The 22,569-nt window shown below is 45.7% G+C and overlaps 1 protein-coding gene across 3 annotated transcripts in view; it reads right to left on the reverse strand.

Annotated features, from left to right (window-relative positions):
* Positions 1–216: 216 nt before the first annotated feature.
* LRMDA (leucine rich melanocyte differentiation associated) overlaps positions 217–22,569 on the reverse strand; it is a 941,975-nt gene continuing 919,622 nt past the window's right edge. For all 3 annotated transcript variants that reach the window (XM_077345966.1, XM_077345968.1, XM_077345967.1), the window contains one exon: positions 217–1,169. In XM_077345966.1, coding sequence (XP_077202081.1) covers positions 1,090–1,169 — 80 coding nt within the window. In that variant the 3' untranslated portion in view covers positions 217–1,089. The remainder of the gene's footprint in view (positions 1,170–22,569) is intronic.

Genomic DNA, 22,569 nt, shown 5'->3' on the forward strand with positions numbered 1-22,569 from the left:
CTGAACAGCTTTCCAAAAAAAAGGAATATCTGTTTCATTGGCATGCATACCAATGAGCGATGAATATAGCATGGCCACCCATAGGACTTAAGGATGCTCTAACTCAGGGTTAGTCAAACTGCGGCCCTCCAGATGTCCATGGACTACAATTTCCAGGAGCCCTTGCCAGCATTCGCTGGCGAATGCTGGCAAGGGCTCCTGGGAATTGTAGTCCATGGACATCTGGAGGGCCGCAGTTTGACTACCCCTGCTCTAACTGATCTACATGGCTCAGATTTCCATGAAGGACTCGTGAAGCCTCTTTCCCATTCCTAAAATTAATCTTTGCATAGCCCTTCTATTCTTCCCATATCCCTGTATATATCTCTTCTCCCCCCCCCCCCCCATTTTGGAACCTAATACTTACAGAAAAGAAATTAGCAGTACCTCTGCCCAACGAAGCCAGGGATAACTCTAAACGTCCCCAAGGTTTATCAAGTAATTTTTTTCCCCTCTGCAGCATTTATATAAGACACCTGATGGGTTTCCCCCAGAAAAGAAGACTAAAGCTACAACAATCTGCTTGCCATGTAGCTACTGAAATCCACCTAACTCCCAAAGATGGATACGAAAATGGTGGTATCAGACAAAATCTCAAAACTGCCGTCAATTCTTTTGATAAACACGGTGCTTTCTCACTCGACAGGCTGCAGATAAAAGGATGGGGGAGATTGTTTTTGTTAAAAGCAGCTGAGCATGCCCAGTGAGGCCCCAGGTGTGACCTCTGCTCTTCTCTGAGAGAAGAAACGGGGCCTCAGCCATCCATCATCCTGGTGCTCTTCCTGTCAGGGCCCGTGCTCCGCCGCAGCTGTCTGTCACGTTGTTGGATGGGACCTGCTTAGAGGCAATCATGTCAATCTCTGTGTGACTACTCAGGCTAAAGCAGAAGGATGATTTTGACAGGTCTAGCAAAGTCAGCAGAAGGTACTGGAGGACTTTGGTTTACATGTGGCTTTGAAAAAAAAAAGAAGAAGAAGATAAGATGCAGTTTGTGCTTTTGTGTGTGGTACGGGTGCCCTCGCGGAGGACTCCAAAGCCCGGCTGGCCGTCTCAGAGCTGGTCGTCACGGATGAACCGATTGCCCTCCGAATGTTTCCCGTAATAGACGTAGCGGCATTTCCCTAGAACACCTGCAGCACAAAAGAGAGAAAAGAGGCAACATTGAGCATTGGGGATGGATGAGAACGTACTGCAAAGGGGCTGGAGAAGAAAGCTGGGGATTCAGGATGGTCAGAAATCTTTTGCGTGGAAATTTAGCCCTGGGCCTGGGCAAGGCAATGCAGAGCCTCCCCACTCTGGCCACTGGGGGCGCCAGTCCTTTTCGGCACCCAATGAGATTCTGTGAAGGCTTAAGGGGGTGGCAGGTGACAGTGGATGAGCGATAGGGTTGTGAGAGTCCTGCATAGTGCAGGGGGTTGGACTAGATGACCCAGGAGGTCCCTTCCAACTCTATGATCCTATGATTCTATGAGAGACATCAAATTAGAAGAATACTGATTAGATATGGGAAAATTCCAGTAATCATCTTAAACGATGGAAGTTGATTCCAGTGCTTTATCCATGATTGTGCTTATCAGGCATCCTCTCTTCACCCCCTAGTTGTGTGTTATGCTTCTGCAGGAATGGAGAAAATGCAACAGTTTTTCACGCAGTGTGCAATCAAAATGTGGAAGTCACCGCCAGAAGATGTAGTGACGGTTGCAGGCACAGGTGGCATAAAAAGGGGATTAGACAGAGAATTATTCCAGTAATGAGTACTAGCCATGAGAGCTAAAGGGAATCTCCATATTCAGAGGTACTAAGCCTCGGAATGCTCTGGCCAGGAGGCAACATCAGAGAAAGGCCTTGGCCTCTATGCCTTCTTGCTGGCCCTCCAGAGGCCACTGTGTGAGGCAAGATGGTGGACTAGATGGACCCTCCCTGGTCTAATCCGGCAGGGCTCTTCTGATGTTCTTATATTTGGTCCCCCTCTCATAGGATGGCAAGAGCTGGGGAGATGCATCCTCCAAGCTGGGCCTTTCATCTGCAGCTTCTTTCGACCAAAGCAAAACAGATCCAAGTCTGCAAGGACGGAATGAATGGAGGATGGGTGAATAAATGGCCTTTGCCAAGGAGCTCAATGAGATTTCTGTGTCTGGAGGCAGTGGGTTTGATGCCAGAGATGAAATTAAACACACTCAACACAAATTCTGATCCCCCCCATTGAATTTTTAGTGTGAGACTGTCCATTCATTATTCAAATCATTTAGACTTTGAGATTTATACTTCCATAGTTTTGGCAAGTATCGAATGGGGAAGCTCACGTGGATCACTGCCGTCTATCAAATGTTGTTATTTATTAAATAATAATTCACATCCAGTATAAAAACAATCAATATTAAATACTGTTGGGTGCCAGTCATCAAGCCCAGACAGAAGAGATCTTTGCATGTCATCTATCAATCCCTGTCAGATATGATATGCCGGTTAATAATATTAAATGCTAAATGAACAACTTCTAAAAATTGTCTAATATCATCTCTCGAATATTATAGGTTGTCACAGGTAAATGGATGGAGCCCCCCTTCCTAAATATTTGAGCGTTCTTAGCATTTTTCACCCATACCTGGTATCACAATTCACAGACTTATGAAGAATTTCCAAAAATAAATTTGTTTTAGCTCTCCTGAATACTGGGAACAAATACTGGGAACAAAAACCAAAAGGATGGCCATCACTATTGTAGAGATTGATTTATTCTTTATCTTGGCTTTTCTCCAAGGAACTTGAAGAAGAAGAGTAGGTTTTGAAACCCCACTTTACCATGAGGAGTCCGAGAGAGACTAACAATCACCTGCCCTTTCTCTCCACCCCAGAGGCACCTTGTGAGGTTTGGTGGGGCTGAGAGAGTTCAGAAAGGACAGTGACTGGTCCAAGGGAACCCAACAGTCTTCGTGTGGAGCAGGGGTAGTCAAACTGCGGCCCTCCAGATGTCCATGGACTACAATTCCCAGGAGCCCTTGCCAGCATTCGCCAGCGAATGCTGGCAGGGGCTCCTGGGAATTGTAGTCCATGGACATCTGGAGGGCCGCAGTTTGACTACCCCTGGTGTGGAGGATGAGTAGGAAATCAAACCCCTCAGCCCTTCAGGTTAGAGTCCACCACTCTTAACCATTACAACACATTGATCCACTTAGGGAGGTGTATGTGGCTGTCCCCCCAATTATCCCCACAACAACCTTGTGACATAGGTCACATTAAGGTCATTTATGTAAGGGTGATCATTTATGTAAATCTCTGTGTTACAACAATCCACACAGCTTGGTGTAGAAGACTGGTGGCTTCGACTATGGAGAGCTGGGTTTGATTCCCCATTCCTCCTCCACTTGCAGCCAGCGGGGTGACCTTGTGCTAGTCACACTCCTGTTAGAGCTGTTCGAACAGCAGTCCTGTCAGAGCTCTCTCAGCCCCACCTACCTCACAGGGCGTCTGTTGTGGGGAGAGGAAGGGAAGCTGATTGTCAGCCATTTTGTGACTCCTTTGGGTGGGGTATAAAAACCAACTCATCTTCACAATGAAATTAGGACTATATAGACAAGCTCGGAATACCATCATGTACCCTACAAACCACCTGCATAAGTACAGGTTTCCCTTATGACCTTAGTCAAAGTTTGGGTTGGCGGCCTTTGTAAACAGAATCCTGGTCCAGATAAATCAGCAAATAAATTTTCAAAATGCATATCCATTCTTACTGCTCTACACTTCCATTCATATCCAAAGATTGTACAACAGTGGATCCAATCTAGCATCAATTGAGGTGCACTAGATAGGGAATTTCCTCCACTCCCCTGGACCACACAAATCATATGCTTGGGAGTCAGTGGACCCCTGGGAACTGAGTACAGAGTCAAGGGGAAATCTGCAGTGGAAAGAAAAAACGTTAAAATATCTAAAAATGGCTAAAAATAGTTCTTCTGATTTCTGCAAGTGAAACATCCTAAACTAGGCAAGAAAGAAAGGGTCAAGGGGATCCACAATTATGCCAGATAATTTTAATGAAAGGATTCCAAACCCTTGTTTCCAGCAAGTGAAAACCTCCTAAAGACACCCCTTACATTACAATAATCAGATGGCAATCTATTCTTATTACGAGTTCTCATTGCCCATTCATTCCCCTCTGTGTTTCACATTACACATACTCCAACTGGAATCCTGTGTGCCGTTCTGGAGGCCTCATTTCAAAAAGGGCATGGACAAAATGGAGAGGGTGCAGAGGAGAGCGATGAGGATGATCCAGGGCCTGGGGACCAAGTCCTGTCTGGAAAGGCTGAGGGACTTGGGAATGTTCAGCCTGGAGAAGAGGAGGTTGAGAGGCACATGACTGCTCTCTTGAAGTATCTGAAAGGCTTTCACTTGGAGGACGGTACAGGGAAGGGTTCCTATTAGCTGCAGAGGATAGGCCCCATAGCGTACATGTAGAATGGGACTGGCTAGGTGTCAGGAAAATAAAATTCATTCAATAGTTCAGCAGTAGAATGGGCTGCCTAAGGAGGTGGTGAGCTCCCCCTCACTGGCAGTCTTCAAGCAGCAGCTGGACAGATATCCTGGATGCTTTAGGTCAGGGGTGGCGGAACTGCAGCTCTCCAGGTGTCCAGGGACTACAATTCCCACAAGCCCCTTCCAGCACCATGCTGACAAGGCTCCATGGGAAATGTAGTCCTTGGACATCTGGAGCACCAGAGTCTGGTCAGTTTAGGCCAGGGGTAGTCAAACTGCGGCCCTCCAGATGTCCATGGACTACAATTCCCAGGAGCCCCTGCCAGCATTCGCTGGCAGGGGCTCCTGGGAATTGTAGTCCATGGACATCTGGAGGGCCGCAGTTTGACTACCCCTGGTTTAGGCCGATGTTGCCTTTAGCAGCGGGTGGACTAGATGGCCTCTATTGCCCCTTCCAGCTCTGTGGCTCTATGATTCTTTGATTCTAAGAACTGCATGGGAGGGCCGCCATGTGTCTCGACACTGGCAACTAGGGTTGTGCGCTTCGGCGGCCGAAGCGCACAACCCTGTTCATAGAGAAAGAATGCCGAAGACTGCAGCAGGGTGTCAGCGTTCGGAAAAGGAGGCAAGGACATGGGGTATTAATATTGTCAATGATCTCTTGACAGGAAAACAGATACGGCTTTCCCCCTCCGCTTTTAAATAGACATCAAGTGCGCTAATGACAGAAAGGGCAGGCTTCAGACAAAGGGGGCTCTCTGGCAGCGCATGGAGCGAGTCTTTGGGCTGGCAGTAACCTGATATGAAAAGACACTGTCAGGGCTCCAGACAGGCCCGGGATTGTGTGTGGTGACAGAAAACAGAGATGCTGACAGAGATACCGGTGCCATATTATGCCACGTATATTCTAACACTGTCGCCAGCCCTAACGCAACCTGACATCCTTTCCTATCACTTATCGTATTTTCTGCGGTTTCCCGCGGAAGATTTCTCCCCAGACATCATTACAAACTCCGCGGTAGTTTTAAAGTTCCTGGCAGGCCTCTTCTGTCAGGGACGCCGGGTCCTGGAGGCCCACGGGCAACCTCCGTCAATCCAAATTTGGCGTTTGCGGCGGAAGCGCTCTCGTTTTCACGGCGACCGCAGCTACTTGAGGTGATCTGAACGCTTAAGTGTGAGGAGCTGTCGCCTTGAATCACAATCCGGAGCGGGAAGGGGCGCCGTTACCCGGACGTTCCGCCAAGATGGTGGGCAGTCTGGCAGCCAGGAAGGGGATCCAGCTGCTGCCGCGGCTCGCCTCAGGACGAAGGTGCTGGGGCTGGTGACACTTAAAGTCAGCTGGGCTTTTTGTTCCTTTTTGAGCTCCCGCAGCCGACAATTGCTTAAAATTAACAAACACCGAGGATCTCTACCAAGGCCCGCCGCTGCGATTCGATTGCTGGGTGGATTTGCGGACCCGTTTCCCCTCCTTGCAGGGCCCTGATGAAAGCACAGCCAAAAACAGTGCCTGGCGACTTGATCGTGAAGGGGATTTGGGAAACAACAGGCCTCCTTATCATTCAAATGAGGCGACAGCAATTCACCCTCATTTTGTCCACATACACACATCTCCCTCCTCCCACACACACACAGCAATTGCAGAAACTGTGAAAATTATAGGGGGTTCTGTAAAAGAGCGCTTGATTGGATACACCATGCGCACACACCTAAGACACATGCCCCTTTTATCTCCATGGGGAACGCCGCTCCCCCACTCTGCATAGCCGCATGGGTTAGCGACGCGTTCACATCAGTTGCTTCCTCAGAAAATAATCCCCAAAATGCGTGTGCCGGGAGAGAACGAGGCCGCCACATTTCACGACACATGTGGCATTTTTAATTAAAATATCCAGCACTGGTCATAATAAGCTAAGTATACTTCCAATGCATCAAAAGCCGTGAGTGCCATTTGGAACGAGCTATCTGTTCAAGCTCTTGAAAAATGGCCCCAGAGGGTCTCTTGAGGGATCATCTTCCCCCAAATGAGGCTCCTAATTTTTCTTAAGTAGCCGCTTCCACCATCACCATAAGCTGTTAAAACTATAATTATGAAAAAATTGCATTGGGAAGATTCATTTTTAAATACACTCTTTATCTTTTAAATGTTTTCCCTCTGCGGAATGGATGTTCTAATTATACCGGGTAAGTAACAATCTCGCAATCGCTCCCATGCATAGAGGAATCGGTCTCCGCTCCAAGCTTACATTGTAATGTCAGCATGACAGACCTCTCAGGGCCGCGGTGCAGAGGGTGGGAGGCCCAGTTGTCCACACAAATAAAGGTGCATGCATACTGGATTTTTTTTAAAGGATATGCGTGTGTCCCCCCTCCCCTCCACTTTCAAGCATGAATTGCTCCGATAGTAAAAATTCTGGGTCTCTTTCTAGTAAGAAAACGGGGCACTTTTTCAAGAGGTGAGATTATGCCAAGCTTCATTCAAAATATAATATTTAAGATTATGTGGTCAAACCAGCCTCCAGGTAGCAGCTGGAGATCTCCTGGGATTATGATTAATCTTCAGGTCACTGAGACCTGTTCCTCTAGAGCAGGGGTAGTCAAACTGCAGCCCTCCAGATGTCCATGGACTACAATTCCCAGGAGCCCCTGCCAGCATTCGCTGGCAGGGGCTCCTGGGAATTGTAGTCCATGGACATCTGGAGGGCTGCAGTTTGACTACCCCTGCTCTAGAGAAAGCAGCTGCTTTGGAAGGTTGGCTCTCTGGTACTGAAGTCCCTCCCCAAACTTCACCCTCAACAGGCTCCATCCTCCCCCCTACACGATCTCTAGTTATTTCCCAACTTGGAACGGCCGCCCTAAAGTTATGGGACTCTCCTGTTCTTACTTTTCACATGTGTGCTTCCAAAACAATTCCCGGTTAAGGGTTCCTTCATGCCTTGGATGAGCAATGCTTCATCAAGCAAAAATACCATGAAGGCCAAGTCACTTTCTCCCTTAGAAGAGCATGTTCGTAAACTGGAAATCCCATCGGTTGGATTCATAATGGCCAAGAGTGCTCTTCTCCAGTCTGGTTGGCTTCCCAGCCCTACTGGATGCCAGAAGCAATAGACCTGGATATTTTTCCCTTGCTAGGGAAACCTCCTCTGTGAAAGGAGAGGCTCCCACATTAGTGAAAAGGATCCAAATATATCTCTGGGAGCCCGCCAATTAGAATAACTATTCTTCAAAATGTCATCCTTGTAGGAGTCCTCTCTGAGCCTGAGTGTATTCTCATGTGTCAACTACATCAGGGGTGGTCAACCTGTGGTCCTCCAGATGTCCATGGACTACAATTCCCATAAGCTCATGGGAATTGTAGTCCATGGACATCTGGAGCACCACAGGTTAACTACCCCTGAACTACATTCCATGAGACACATGAGAATACAGGCTTTTACATATTGTTCGCCGCCTTAGAGTCCCTATTATTACATCACATGTTTGTATTTCAATATTAGACCACTGAAGAAGATCCCAAGAGGGGTTGAAACGTGTTTCTTGTCATTTATCCCTGTGCCAAAAGGTTTTGGATTGGTGCAGTAGTGCATGATAGACGTTGATGTTGTAAAGTTTTATACGTGCACATGTATTGCAATAAATATTTGTGTTTTAATATTTAATACTTATTTGGCTGCTGCTCAACCTTTTAGGTTCCAAGCTTGTGTAGACAGGTTGGGTTGCTTTGTTCCCTCTTTTGTTGTTTCATCTTTTGCATTGGCCTGTTTCTGTGGCCTGCTTCTTTGGTTCTGTGGTGGTCTTTGGATCACATGATGTTCTCAGGCTCGTTTGTGCTGGGAAATGGCTTCAAAGGTTGTTGAGGAGAGGGCAGGATATAGGTCTGCGGCTGGAAGGGAGAATGGGTGAGAATTGCCAGAGAGGTTTGAAGCCAACCCACTGAGCTAACAAGCACATCTGAGCCCATATTCACACCAACTCCTGTACAAATCAAGGCATGAACCTGGTGATGATAGCCATTCAGTTGAGTCCAACTTTTGGCAGTCCTATAGCTCAGCTGTTGCCCTGAAGTTCAATCTTGCACCACTTCTTTTAGTTTTGTAATGTTCTGGCCAATGTCCATTTTGATTGTATCTAGCCACAGTGCTCTTTTTCAGTTTGGTATCCTTTTTGCACTGACCTAGCATAATTGCTTTCCCCAGGGAGTTGGATCGCATGATATGGCCAAAGTAAGTGAGCCAGAGTTTTGTGAGTTTGCCTACCAGTGATATATGCGCTGTAGTATTTCTTTGTTGCTGTCCTTGGAAACAGCAGAAGCCTTCCCCAACACCAGAGTTCAAACAAATCAATTCTCCTCTTGTCTGATTTTTTCATCATCCAACTTTCACAACCATAAGTGGCTATTGGAAATATGAAAGATCTACATTTGGTAATAAAGCTTATGTCTTTGATTTTCCATGTTCAGTTCAAGCTCTTCATTGCTGAGTGGACAGCGCAATTTGACATTTTATTTCCATACTGCAATAACCAGTCATGTCAATTTGTGATCCAAGAAAAATGAATTCTTGAATGCATTTGATCTCTTCACCATCAACTGTTATTCTAACCTGTCTGTTCTTTGAAGTGGTCATTATTTTTGCCTTTTTAGTGTTTAAGAAAAGGCCAAATTTCTTGCTTACTTCATTGACCTTTGTAATCAGGTGTTCGAGGCCTTCCTTAGTTTCTGACATCAGCATACCAAAGATGATTTCTATTCCTTCCTCTGATCTTAATTCAAGTGTTGGATTCTTTGAATTCAATCTCTCTCATAATGATCTCAACATACAAGTTAAACATGAAGGGGGAAAGGATAGAATCTTGGAGCACCCTTTCTCGATTTTGAACCAGTCAGTATCACCAAATGGTGTACGTACAATAGCTTCTTGGTTCATATCGAGGGATTGCATCAGTTTGATCAAATGCATTAGCACCCCCAAATTTTGCAGGGCTTTCCACAAAATGTTTTGATCCACACAATTAAAAGCTTTCATTTAGTCAATAAAGCAGAAGTAGACATCCTATTGATATTCCAATGACTTTTCCAAAATCCAGCACAGATTTGCTATGTGGTCATAAGTGCCGTGCCCCTGTCAAAAGCCAACTTGAACATCTGGTAATTCCCTTTAAGTGATTGTCGATATGCATTGTTGTATGATTTTAAGCAGGATCTTACTAGCATCGGAAATGAGGGCTATTGTATGGTAATTGGAACAGATTTTTTGAGTCGCCCTTTTTCAGTAGTGGGATAAACACAGATCATTTCCACTCCTTTGGCTAGTTATTAGTTTTCCAGATTTTCTGGCAAAAAGCTGTAATGGTTTTGATTAGTACACATCTCAGCAGTTCCACAGGTATGATGCCAATGCCTGGGGCTTTATTGTTTGGCAGATGATTCAAAGTCTGTTCAACTTCATTCTCAAGAATAGCTGGTTGAAGTTCTATTTCTATTTATCATGTTTTAGAGAATGAACTTCCTTTCTGCATGTGTAAAGTTCTTCTGTGTATTCCCACCACCTGGTTTTGATGCTCTATTGGTCAGTCAGTTACTTTTCTTCTTTATCTTTGATAATGCTTTTGCGATCAGTATATTGCATTCGGAACCTCTTGACTTGTGCAAAAGCATTTCTCGTGTCCTTTTTTGTAATCTTCTTTTAACTGCTTGCATTTCTGATTCCAGTAAGCTTCACTGTCTATTCTTGCTGCTCTTTGAAAATCTGCATTTAATTTTCTTGCTTCCTCTCATTTACCTGCAGCTTTTGCTGCTTTTCTACATTCAGCTATTCTTATGGTTTCATCTGAGAGCCATTGCAATCTTTTCTTCTTGTACAGTATGTGTTTAACAGCTGTTTCAACAACAGTTGATTGAATTTCTTGCCACAGTTCATCGGGGATCTTCTCCGTTATGTCCAATAGTTTACATTGATTTTTCACCTCCACTGCATATGTGAGTGGAATTTTATTTACATAGAACTTCCTTAACCCTGACGTCTTTTTGATATTGCGGAGTTTTGTTTTAATTTTAGTCAATAGCAATTCATGATCTGAGCCACAATCAGTAGCTGGATATGTCTTTACACGCACCAATCAAACTGGTCCATCATCAGCTGCATAAGATATTGTTGATCAGCTTCTGGTGTAGTCCATTTGGTGATGTCCATCTGCATAGGTGACGTTTTTGCTGTCTGAACTAAGTGTTTATGATGCAAAACTGATTTTCATGACAACATTCTGCATCATTCCTTTCTCCAAGTCCAAAGTTGCCAGTAATGCCTCTCTCTGCTTGTGTGCCAACTTTTGCATTAAAGTCACCCATTATGTAAATGACATCCTTCTTGGGTACTTGTTTTAAAGTGTCTTGAATGGCAGTATAGAAGTATAGAAGTCTTCAATTTCCACCTCTGTTGCATCAGTTGTTGGAGTGCATACTTGGGCAGCTGTGATATTTATTGGCTTGGCACAAATCCGAATTGTCATGATTCAATCATTAATGGTTGAAAAACTTTCCACTGCTTGAGAAAATTTTGTTGCTTGCAATGAAAGCCATGCTGTTCCTTCTTATGGAGTTGCATCCTGAATAGTGGATGGTGAAATCCTCCGACTGAAACTGTCATCAGTCCAATGTAATTCACTAATGCCAATGAGGTTGATGTCCAGCCTGAACATTTTTCTTTTGACAATTTCAAATTTTCCAGTAGCACTTTAAGACCAAGAAAAATTTATTCAGGGCATGAGCTTTCGAGTGCAGGCACTATCCCTCAGGCACTATCCCTCAGACTATGATATTCTTACATGATAGGGAATATATAGCAAAAATCAATTCTGTCACATCAGTAAACTGTGTCACAACCAAATACAGCCAATGATAATCCTTTGTCAAAATAGCCAAACAATCCCCAATTTTCCTTGAGTCAGTCCGCATCAGCACCTGGGGTTCCCACTGGATTTGACCCAGGCAAGTCATAAAATCCAGGGTTACTTGTTCCAGGTCCTTGCTTCTCCCCAGTCACTTGTTGGGGACCTTTTGGCCTGAGGGACTTAGCATTGGACAACCTATCAAAATCATTTGAGAGCTGTTGCGTAGCATTTTCTTGGCAACATTTATACAAGGTTTCCAGGTCAGAGCTCTCTCAGGTCAGAGCTCTCTCAGTCTCACAACCCTCGCAGGGTGTCTGTTGTGGGGAGAGGAAAGGGAAGGCGATTGTAAGCCACTTTGAGACTCCTTTGGGTAGAGAAAAGCAGCATATAAGAGCCAACTCCTCTTCTTCTATTATAAATAAACACAAACGGAAGCTCAGCCAGAATGAGGTCCAGAGTTCACTCTTCTTTTCACGAACAATACCTTTCGTCAGAAGCTTAGCTCTTCCAACCCTGTAATATATGTCTTGTAGATATACTCCTTCAAGTATCTATTTGACTACAAGCTCAATATAAAATGGAGAATACCATTTGTTCTATCAATGTATTTATTTTTTTAGAATGGTGTCCTTTTTTTAGAATGGGGCCTCCGTTCTAAAAAATTGAGAGAAGAAATGGGATCCTCCACATATATATGTGGGTGTGTGTATACACATACACACGCACAAGAAGTCTATGAACTTGACATATATCACAGTGTTGGAATAGCTAGGATACTGACCAAAACTATTGATTGTGAAAATGCAAGTGAACTCTGGGCCTCGTTCTGGCTGAGCTTCCATTTCTGTTTATTTATAACAGACACTAGGAGTTTGCTATTCATTAAAAGACCTTTATTGTACAGTAGTTCACTGTTCCTTTTCTTTGTTTGCAATCTCCAGCTGGTAACTGGAGATCTCCCACTATTATAATTGATCTCCACAGCAACCTTGAGCTCTGTAGGGAATGGCGAAATCTAAAAATAAATGTAAAAAAATAAAGATCAGTTCCCCGGGAGAAATTAGCTGCTTTGGAGAGTGGGCTGCATGGCATCATATCTGTAGGGCCACTTCTTCCCCTATAACCCCCAAAGGGCATTAAGATTGAGCCAACAGAATTTACTTAGGGTCCCTGGTTCCAGGGAAAGCAAACTGGCCTCAACTAGAGTCAGGGTCTTTTCAGCCCTGGCCCCAGCTTGCTGGAATGCTCTCCCAGGTGAGATCAGAACCCTGTGGGACCTTGAATGATTCCACAGGACCTGCAAGATGGAGCTCTTCCACCAGGCCAATGGTTGAGCCCCAATAAACACCAATGAATAAAACTGGCCCATTCATTCCATCTGGAGCGGATAAAACATTTCTCTGCCCTCTTCCCCACCTGCCTCTGAAAGATGAGAAATATGCAGTTAAGGGCAGAATTGTTTTGGCTGTTGACATTTTAATCATTTATTGTAGATTGTATTTTTATTTTAAATAGTCATGTTGTGTGATGTAGCCCACCCTGAGTCTGTGGAGAAAGGGTAAGTAACGAATATGAATAATAATTATAATTTGCAAAGGTCCCTCCCCACCCCAAACTCTGTCCTCCCCAGGCTCCACCCCCAAAATCTCCAGGCCTTTCCCAACCCAGAGCTGGCAACCCACTGGATTACAGAGTCCAGGAAGAGAAAAGAAGATGTCCTCATGAAGCCTAAGCCATCCCAGGGATAGAGTGACATGGCCAGGGACACAACATTCACAGACAAGGTAAGAAATACAGAGAAGGGAAACTGCCTGAGGCCAAGTATCATGTGTATGAGGCACCAGGGGGGGTCACAAGGTATAAAGCAAGGTATAAGGCCAAACTGTGACTCTCCAGATCTCCATGGACTACAACTGCCATGATTCTGGTAGGGGCTCATGGGAATTGTAGTCCGTGGACATCTGGAGAGCCACAGTTTGGCCATCCCTGGTATAGGGTAATGCAGGAAATGCCAGATGACCCCTGCAAGAACAGCTGGTACCAAGAACAATTACTTCAGTGGACTATGGACCTTATTCCCAGATGAAGGTGCTCTTCTGAGCAGTTCCATTCTACAATTCTAGTTGCATTATAAGAATTCCCTCCCAAAGCTTTCCATTCTGTGTATTTTGTGGAACGACAGAGAGTCCCGGTTGGAAAAATCTGCAATGGAAAGCAATAAGAGCAGAATCATAAATTTTGCAAAGCAATGTATTTCAGAGTTCCCGCCTGAGTCACAGGTCAAGCATGCCTTCTCTTTCTAAAGTGGGGAAATGGGATGGAGGTATGCTTCAAGATTATTTCTAAACACATTTCCCACATCAATTATTGAGGCATTTATCCAAATACCTGGAAATTAGCCCAGCTGATATTGACTAGTATGTCGTCGCATTGTGCCAGGACTCCAATCTAAACTGGGCTACAAACAATAGCTTACTTGATTCGTCCCCCAGGGTGAGATCCTTCTTGAGGGCTTATAACAGGGGTAGTCAAACTGCGGCCCTCCAGATGTCTGTGGACTACAATTCCCAGGAGCCCCTGCCAGCATTCGCTGGCAGGGGCTCCTGGGAATTGTAGTCCACGGACATCTGGAGGGCCGCAGTTTGACTACCCCTGGCTTATAATGTGTTAAGGAGTCTGAAAAAGGGGGTGGGTCTCCGAACCAAAGCAAACACGGGCAGTGGAACCAACAACACCCACTTCTCTAGAGTCATGCTGAGTTTGGAAAGGGAAACCAAGAGACAAAGAGTCTCTTCCTCCTTAAATGACAGTGACATGGCGATCTTTGATCTTGGCACCTGCTGCCTACAGATCCACTCTCCGGAGAGAAGGAGCATATTGCTTTACATTCTTTCTTTTTCTTATTAAGAACAGACCCTTTTAAACTGACATTGGTGGGAAAGGGGGATGACTGAGGACCATTTTCCCAGTGGTAAGTAGCCACTTGGGAGGGAATGCAACCCACATGCCTTGAAAGCCCCTTGCTGAGGTGGGCATAAGTCTTGGAAGGCTCTGCAGCGGAAGGCAATGAATACCACGCTCAACCACTATGCCAAGCTGCCTCTCAGTAAGATACTGTGCCCTCATTTTTTTTCAGAAAGAAAGAGAGAGGAGTAGAAGGAAAACCCACACTTAAAACACAAAAAGTGGGTTCTGTACTGCAGGATTCACTCTTAAACAGTTCCGGAAGGCCGTTCCACCAGGCCTTTGGTTAAGGCCAGTAAAGAATGCCATAGATGCTGGCCTCCCTATGTGGTAACCCTTCCATCAACTAAAATCTGTCCAAGTTCTGCCATCCCTTAGAAAGGCTCTTAGGGTTGTGCGCTTCGGCTCAGTTCGGCTGCTTCGGCAATCTATTAAGCCCGAAGAAGCGCGTAGGAGGCCAGCGCTGCGGCTTGGAGAGGAGGGGCAGTGGCAGCATGCCAGCCGGTGGGCACACATAGGCACCAGTTGGCGTGCTGCGGCCGCCCCTCCTCTGTGTGCTGCTGTGCTGGCCGACTCGGGTGTCGGTGATCACCGAGATGGCCCAACCGAATCAAAGTGCACAAACTTAGTTCAAATGATCAGAAGGCAGTCCTTTAATGTTAAAAAGTTTAACATACACAGCTGTAGTTGGACATGATAATATTTCACACTGGATTGATGCTCCTGTGTAGGATCCAGATTTGCCATTCATCATTAACACCCCTCATCCCAAACACACAGCTTAGGAAGAAACCCCACGGATATGCATTTCCGAAAGGCAAGCTGCCTTCCCAAAGGACTTGGGAGATGAATTCCCACCGCTCCGCATCGTGATGCCTCTGTAGTAAGGGCCTTGGCCACTAGAGGGCAGCATTAATTTGTCAATCGGAGAGACCCATAAGTGATGGGCGAGAGTTCTCCCTAGCCACAATCACTTATTTTTGCATTTACTACCCTTTCATGAAGAACCGGGTCAAAAAATGTCGGCAGTACATTCTTATATGCTTAACCCGCAGGGGCCGCCAAAAAGTTTGTTCCCCAAGATCTCCCTCTGCAGAATCCGTACCAGGAGTTCCTCAGCACGTCTTGCCCCTCTGCATGTGAAATAATTCTATGAAAACCTGCTCCCGGTTTACCCGGAACAACCATTAGCCTGTAATTTCCAAGCTCATATTATAAAACCGATTAGCATCACATTTCCTACCCTCCAGTCCTCCGGTTGATTTTTAGTGACAAATGATTTTTAGTTTCATGAGAAGATCAGGGATTTCATGTTGGAGTCGATTAAGACCTCTTGGGCCTGTGCCAGTCAGATCCGGTGACTTGTTAGTTTATACTTTGTCAATGAGCCTGACACTGCAATGTCATCTTTTGTCACTCCACAGGAAGACTCCGTTCCATGGACCACTGCCCTGAAAATAATTCAAGGAGGTAGTCGTGTTGGTAGAATGGCCAGAGCCTAGTCCAGTGGCAGCTGAGAGACACCAACAAGTTTTTCAGGGGTGAAGGGAGTGCCGACTCTTGAAAGCTCATTCCCTGGTCTCTCTGCTGCTTCCAGCAGCCCCCCAAATAACTGTATTCCCAAATAACACTGGAATTAGGGTTGCACACTCCGGCACGCTCCGGAGAGCACTGATGCCCGAGGCAGCCAGCACCGCAGTGCAGAGAGGAGGGGTGGTGGCAGTGCACCAGCCACTGCCCATGTGGGCACTGTCAACACCCCTCCCCTCCCCTCCCCTCCGCACCTGCTGGCCTCCAGGACAGACAAGCCAGGGATTCTGTTTTTTTGGTGGGGGCATCATCTGAGCATGGAATAGGGGTCACCGTGGGTGGGTAAGTAGCTTTGAATTTTCTGGACTAGATCACTCTGGAGGTACCTTCCAATTCTATGATTCTGGATGTTGCCTCGTGGGATTCAGAGATTTAGTGCCTCAGAATGTGGAGTTTCCTCTCAGTCATCCTGGCTGACTTATCCTCTATAGTTCTATCTTCTTTTGCCAGACTTATTCTCTCCAATCCCCCTTTAAAGCTGTTCATTCCTGTGGCCGTCACTACATGCTGTGGTAGTAAATTCCACTTTCTGAGTAACCACTTTCTGAGTAAAGCAATATTTCCTTTTGTCTGACCCAAACCTATTGCCCATCAGCTTCACAGGTTGCCCTCAAGTTCCCGTATTATGCATTGAATATGATACAAGAATTATTCAACACCTGTTTAAAGAAAACTCAAGTTTACACAGATCCACAGGAAGCCATGCAGGCATGCAGCAGAGCAGCTAGATTTGAGCCCAGGGCTTTTTCTGCACTGGGCTTTTTTCCCTCTCTCAGTCTGAATACCCCCCTCCCACCCCACACACACACACACACCTTATTTGATTTCCATTTTGATATCGTACACTTTGCAACATCAATGATCAAGTCCATGGTGACACTACCATTTCTCCCCCCCCCCTTTCCCCTGGTTCTCTCCTGATACTGATGCTCCACACACACCCTCACACAAATGGAAATAAAATAAATAAACAAACAAGGAGCCTCATGCTCCACTTCTCCTCTACCCCCCCCCCCCCCGGCTTGTTCTGGTTGTAGAATCGGGAGACAAAAAGCAGAAAAATTTGGCTGGAGTTTCATGCAACCGCCACTTTTTCCTTCTCCACACTCTAGCTTCCCCAATCAAGCAAGAAGGAGACAGGATATTGGGCTGATCTTGCATTGAGCAGGGGGTTGGACTAGATGACCTGTATGGCCCCTTCCAACTCTATGATTCTAGGATTCTATTAGATTGGCAATTGGGACAAAATTCAGTGCAGAAGGGACAGACTTAGTGGGACACGTTTCAGGTTGGGAGAAAGAGGAAGCTTACAGATCTGTTGGAAGATCCGGCTTCGGATTGATCAGAATTCAACAGGATCAACAGCAGGAAAAAATAGGAGTGCAGAGTCAACCCAGGAGAGAGTCGAGCAAGATTGGGGGGGGGGGGGCTTTCAAGAGAGAAATCCTAATTGGGACTGGAGAGCTCTGAGGCCTTCCAATCCAAGCAGAAGGAAGTAGGGGGCTGAGAGGGAAGGCCTTGTTGATCTCCTATGGGATTTTCATCTAGTTGCTAATGTCTAGGTGTGCATGGACTAAACCAGAGTATTGACTGCCATCCCTAGTATGCATGTGGACATGGGCCTTGCTAAAAACCAACCTGTTCTCCATGGTGGCCTTCCCCTACTCTCTCAGGAGTAAAGATCAGATGCTGTGACTGTGATAAGAATTTAAACAGCTGTCTTTTGAATGTGGGAAGTCAAACAGAATAAATGGGTGCTCTGAAAATAGAACCTTTCCAAAACAAAACACCACAAACAAAAGAGCAATCAGAAAACTGCCCTGTGTTGTGGAACCATTTGACTCTCCAGAAGACTGGGGTGGGGTGGGGGATATAGAGAGACAACCTGTGCTGCTAACATCAACCAGGGAGTGAAGACGGGGCTGCCACCCTCCCGGTGAGGCCATGGAACGCTCCTTCTGAGAGGACAACTGCCCTCAAGACCACAGAGATAGTCTCCTTGGAAAAGATGGCTGCTTTGGAAGGTGGTGTCCATGGGGTCACAACTTACTTAGGACCCTCACCACCACCATCCCCATGTTCCACACCCAAATATCCAGGAATGTCCAAACCCAGAGTTGTCATCCCAAAAGTTGGCTTTTCATAACCGGAGGGGAAGAAGAGGCAAAAGTCAAGAAGGGGACTGTGTCCGTGTAGGGCGTGATGGGAACCAAAGACTGCAGTGAAGATTCTCTCATCTCAGTGAAGGAGGGTCAGCCTGGCCATCTGACAGTACAGCAGAGTTGCTGACACTTGGAGATTTGAGGCTGTGGTCTGGGGAGGGGGGTTAGGGAAGGGAGGGATTCTGCCATGCAATCCACCTTCCAAAGCAACCGGTTTTACCAGAGACATGAGGAAATATTATTTTAGATAAATAAATAAATTAATAAATAAGCTGTAGTCTGCAGATCGGTTCAGGTGGGTAGCTGTGTTGGTTTGAAGCAATAAAATAAATTTTGGGTCCAGTGGCACCTTTAAGACCAAGAAAGCCAAGTATAAGGTTTGACGTGCATGCTGCACCAGGAAGAGGCAGCTCAACGTTATAAATGCTGTCAAATAAGATAGAAAAAATGAAAATCCCATGTAAATGCATGGCAAAGTACACTAACCTCTACCAGCAAGCTTCAGTAGACAGGTCAACTCTGTGGGCCTTCTTGTGAAAGAGACCTGAGGGTGTAGGAAGTCTTACAGTGCCTTTTCACGCCCATTTTGTATCACCAACACAGTGGTGCAGTCCCTCCAATCAGCTGTGACAATGGCACTTGAGACACCATGAGAGGGGCCAGGGCAGGAGACCAACCGGTCCAGCTTCCCTCCTGGGCCTATTCTGCACACAGGATAATGCACTTTCAATGCACTTTAGAAGTAGATTTTCCTGTTCTGCACAGGAAAATCCAGCTGCCAAAGCACATTGAAAGGGCATTATTCTATCTGTGCAAAATGGGCCCTGGTTAGTTGCATTTCCAGTAGGAAATCCCTGTAGACTTGAGGACGGAGCCTGGGGAGGGCAGAGTTTGGGGCAGAAGAGAGCAGGGACCTCAGCAGAGTGTAATGCCACAGAGTCCACCCTACAAAGAAGCCATTTTTTCCCCAGGGGAACTGATCTCTGGAAACCAGTTGTAATTATAGAATCATAGGGTTGGAAGGGGCCACACAAGCCATCCAGTCCGACCCTCTGTTCAATGGAGGATCAGCCTCAAGCTTCCAGGATAAGTACCTGTCCAGCTGCTGCTTGAAGATCACCAATGCCTGCTCCCCAAGGAGTTGGTCCCACTGCTGAACAACTCTCTATATTAAAAGAATCCTAGCCAGGACCATTTTGCCTGTAATATGAGCACATTTTTGCAGATCCTGCCCATTGCTGCCAAGGGGAACTACTCCCTGCTCTCCTGTCTGTTTTTGCACTGCCTTTGTTCCTGTGCAGGAGCACAAATCCGGGGCGGATGAGGAACACCGGGTCAAATGCTCCCCTGTGCAGGAGCAAGAAGAGGCGGAGCAATCTGCCCCAACTCAAACTCCAGCCCGGCAACAAAGCCTCCAATGCAGAAATAGTCTAAGTCAGAGGTAGTTAACCTGTGGTCCTCCAGATGTTCATGGACTACAAACGCTGGCAAGGGCTCATGGGGATTGTAGTCTATGGACATCTGGAGGACCACAGATTGACTACCTCTGGTCTAAGTGACCACCTTTCAGATCCTGAAGGAGAGCAATCCTGCCCCCTCTACTCCAGGCTGAACAGGTCCGAGTCCCTCCTAGGGGGCTTGGTCTCCGGGTCCCTGATTCCAGGAGAACTCCAGGCCCAAGTAACTTGTTAATTGCCTGAAGCACCGTAACATTTTTGAAATGTCCTGAGACAAGAGGAAGGCCCTGCCCCACCATCTCCTCCCCTCCATTTCCACGCACAGAGGGTTAAAGACTCCTCTGATGGTGAGCTGGGGAACGGCTTCTGTTGTTCCTCGGGAGGCCTTCTCTTTAACTAGAGATCCTTCAGGAAAAAAAAACAAATTAATCAAGAGCTGGCTGAAGTGGGTTTAATGATTGCATTCTGCATACAATCAGCTTTTCCCTTTTCAAGGGCCATCAATATGTCAGGGGAAGACATATCTGAAGGATATAGCTCTTAACATCCAAGGTTATCTATTCTCCGCAAGGCTTCCACTGCTTACCGGAGCCGCCGAATTACCCCGCCCGTGTCTAACATTTTCATCAACTCGGCAATCAATCAAGGTAATAATGTTGTGCAAAAAATCAATTAACAACGCAATTAAACTTTCCTTATTATCTCAAAGGGCTGAAATAATACCTGAAGGGGAGATAGACTCTTTGAATGCAAGCATCCATAACCCAATGTGAAAGTGAATTATGAGGTTAGACAGATGTAGGCATGTTCTGGCGACGGTTATTTTCAACAGGGTATAGCTCATCCGGGCAGCCTATCAGTCACCGCCAATCTTATACCCTAAAAATTCCAAATTACTTTTAAGAAATATATGACGGGTGATATCCAATGCATATTTCCATTTTAGAGATAAGGCACATGTATAGAGTGTCCGTGCCTGCTTCCACACTTAACACCCCCCAGGAAAAAACCTGAACAGGAATATTATTCAAAGACAAAGCGATATTTCAGGAAGAACATAAAATATAAACGCTATAATAACATTTACATCTGTATACCACCCGTGTCAGTAAATGCAGGCCATCAATTATACATAATCTGGAGCGTCTCTCAAGGAGCCAAAAAAAAAAAAAAAAAGGCTGCAGAGAAACATTTTGAAAATCTAGAGACTTAAATCTGTAAACGCCTACATCTCTGGCACCAGCAAACACTGTGAAAAGAATAGTCCTGGTTTACACATCTACGGTAGCATCAGTTACGACTCAAGAATTACTCATTTAAAATAAGACAAGAGCGACTGTATTATTGAGCAATTACACTCAGCTCTCACTGAAATACTGTTCCCCGGAGCCAGGATTTTAAAAGAGCATCAAAATAACAAACATTAACCCCTTTGTGCTCAAAGAGATTTTCTGAGATTCTGTACAGAGCAGTGAAAGGTCGGAAGAAGAAGCCCCACAGTGATTTGGCTCCCGGTGTAGAGGAGAGATCAGTGTTCAAACACACCTCGACTTAAGCTAATATTTGAGTGCTCCTGCAGGCATCAGAAAGGGAAATACCAGAAAAGAATTAGGCTGCTTCATCTAAAACCTTTTTTTTTTTTTACTTTTCCCCCCACACTGTGCAGCAAAGAGGTTAAAAGTAAAAGACGATAAACCTACAAAAAGCATTTGAGGAAGGAGAAATCCATTTGAGATGTTCTGTTTCATCTCCTCATCTGGATTCCAAACATTAGCACAAAACAACACAACAGACGCTTCCTCTGCATGCATGCACGTGTGCGTGCACACACACACACACACACACAATAACCACAGACAGTGTCCTCTGGATTATCTTTATTATGTCTCTAGATAGTAGAATGTTGCAAAGCTACTCTTCCCAGTCCCTTAAGCACATAACAGCTGCATTTTTGCAATTAGCGCATGTATGGTGAAGAGGCAGGCTTGCTTGGGCCCTGCAAATCTCTCTCTCTTTCTCTACCCGTTTCCTCAGTTCTTATTTCTCTTTGGGTTTCGTCCTCTGTTACCACCCCATGCTGTTGGATTCGGATACAAAGCATGTTATCAAGGCAGGATTATGCCGAGACAATCTTCAGCAATTTTCACCATTTTTATTCTTTGTTTTTTTGGAACCATCATATAGTCCCTCCCCACCCCCCTCCCCCCGATGAACTTTTTTTGAAGATCAGCGTTAGGGGCAGCATGGGACTCCCCCCCATCTTAATCTGCAAGGGATGTAATTAATAAGTTTCAATGTGCGGGGACTTCCTTGGGCGCCTATCGGCTGGAGCTCAGCCTGCTGCGTGCTTGAGTCTGCCGGCGATGGGGTTATGTTAGATTTCAAATGACGTGTGAGCGTCCCTGCTCTTTCAACACTGTCCTTTATGCATTATTCATGGGCTGCATGGGGAGGCCTGGATGCTAGGCAGACCCAATCGTTATTAAAACATATTGCGACCGGGGGCCTTTGCGTTTTCTCATTGCCCTTTGAACTACCGCAAACAACCAGCCGTACAAAACAGTTCCTTGAGAAAGGGTGGGCTTTTGTTCCGTTGCTAAACCTTTGTGAAGAGGATGGATGTCCCTCCCCTTTCTAGCACTCTCTCCCTGTCCAAATAAAATCTTGTATGATTTGGCGTGACAGCAAAGTTAAATCTGCAGGGTGAGTGTCAAAGATTGCCTCCATGTTTGGAATATTCTCATTATGGAGCCTCAAAAGCAACAGACGGTACTTGATTCCTGACTTGGCTGACAAGAATAGGGGTCCAAATGCCATGGGTCTGAAACCAATACGGTTCTCAACCCGATTTCTCTTCTGAGCTACCTTCACAGAAATCCGGGATAGATGCGGTAGAAGAAAAGCGTCCCAACAAATGACAAGCACATGAGTTTGTCATCCTCCGCTTCTATGTATATTTAGAAAAATTCCTGTAAATGAAACATTTCCCATGCTCT

Source organism: Paroedura picta, chromosome 7 (genome assembly GCF_049243985.1).
Source record: "Paroedura picta isolate Pp20150507F chromosome 7, Ppicta_v3.0, whole genome shotgun sequence".
In the NCBI taxonomy this organism is placed as follows: domain Eukaryota; kingdom Metazoa; phylum Chordata; class Lepidosauria; order Squamata; family Gekkonidae; genus Paroedura; species Paroedura picta.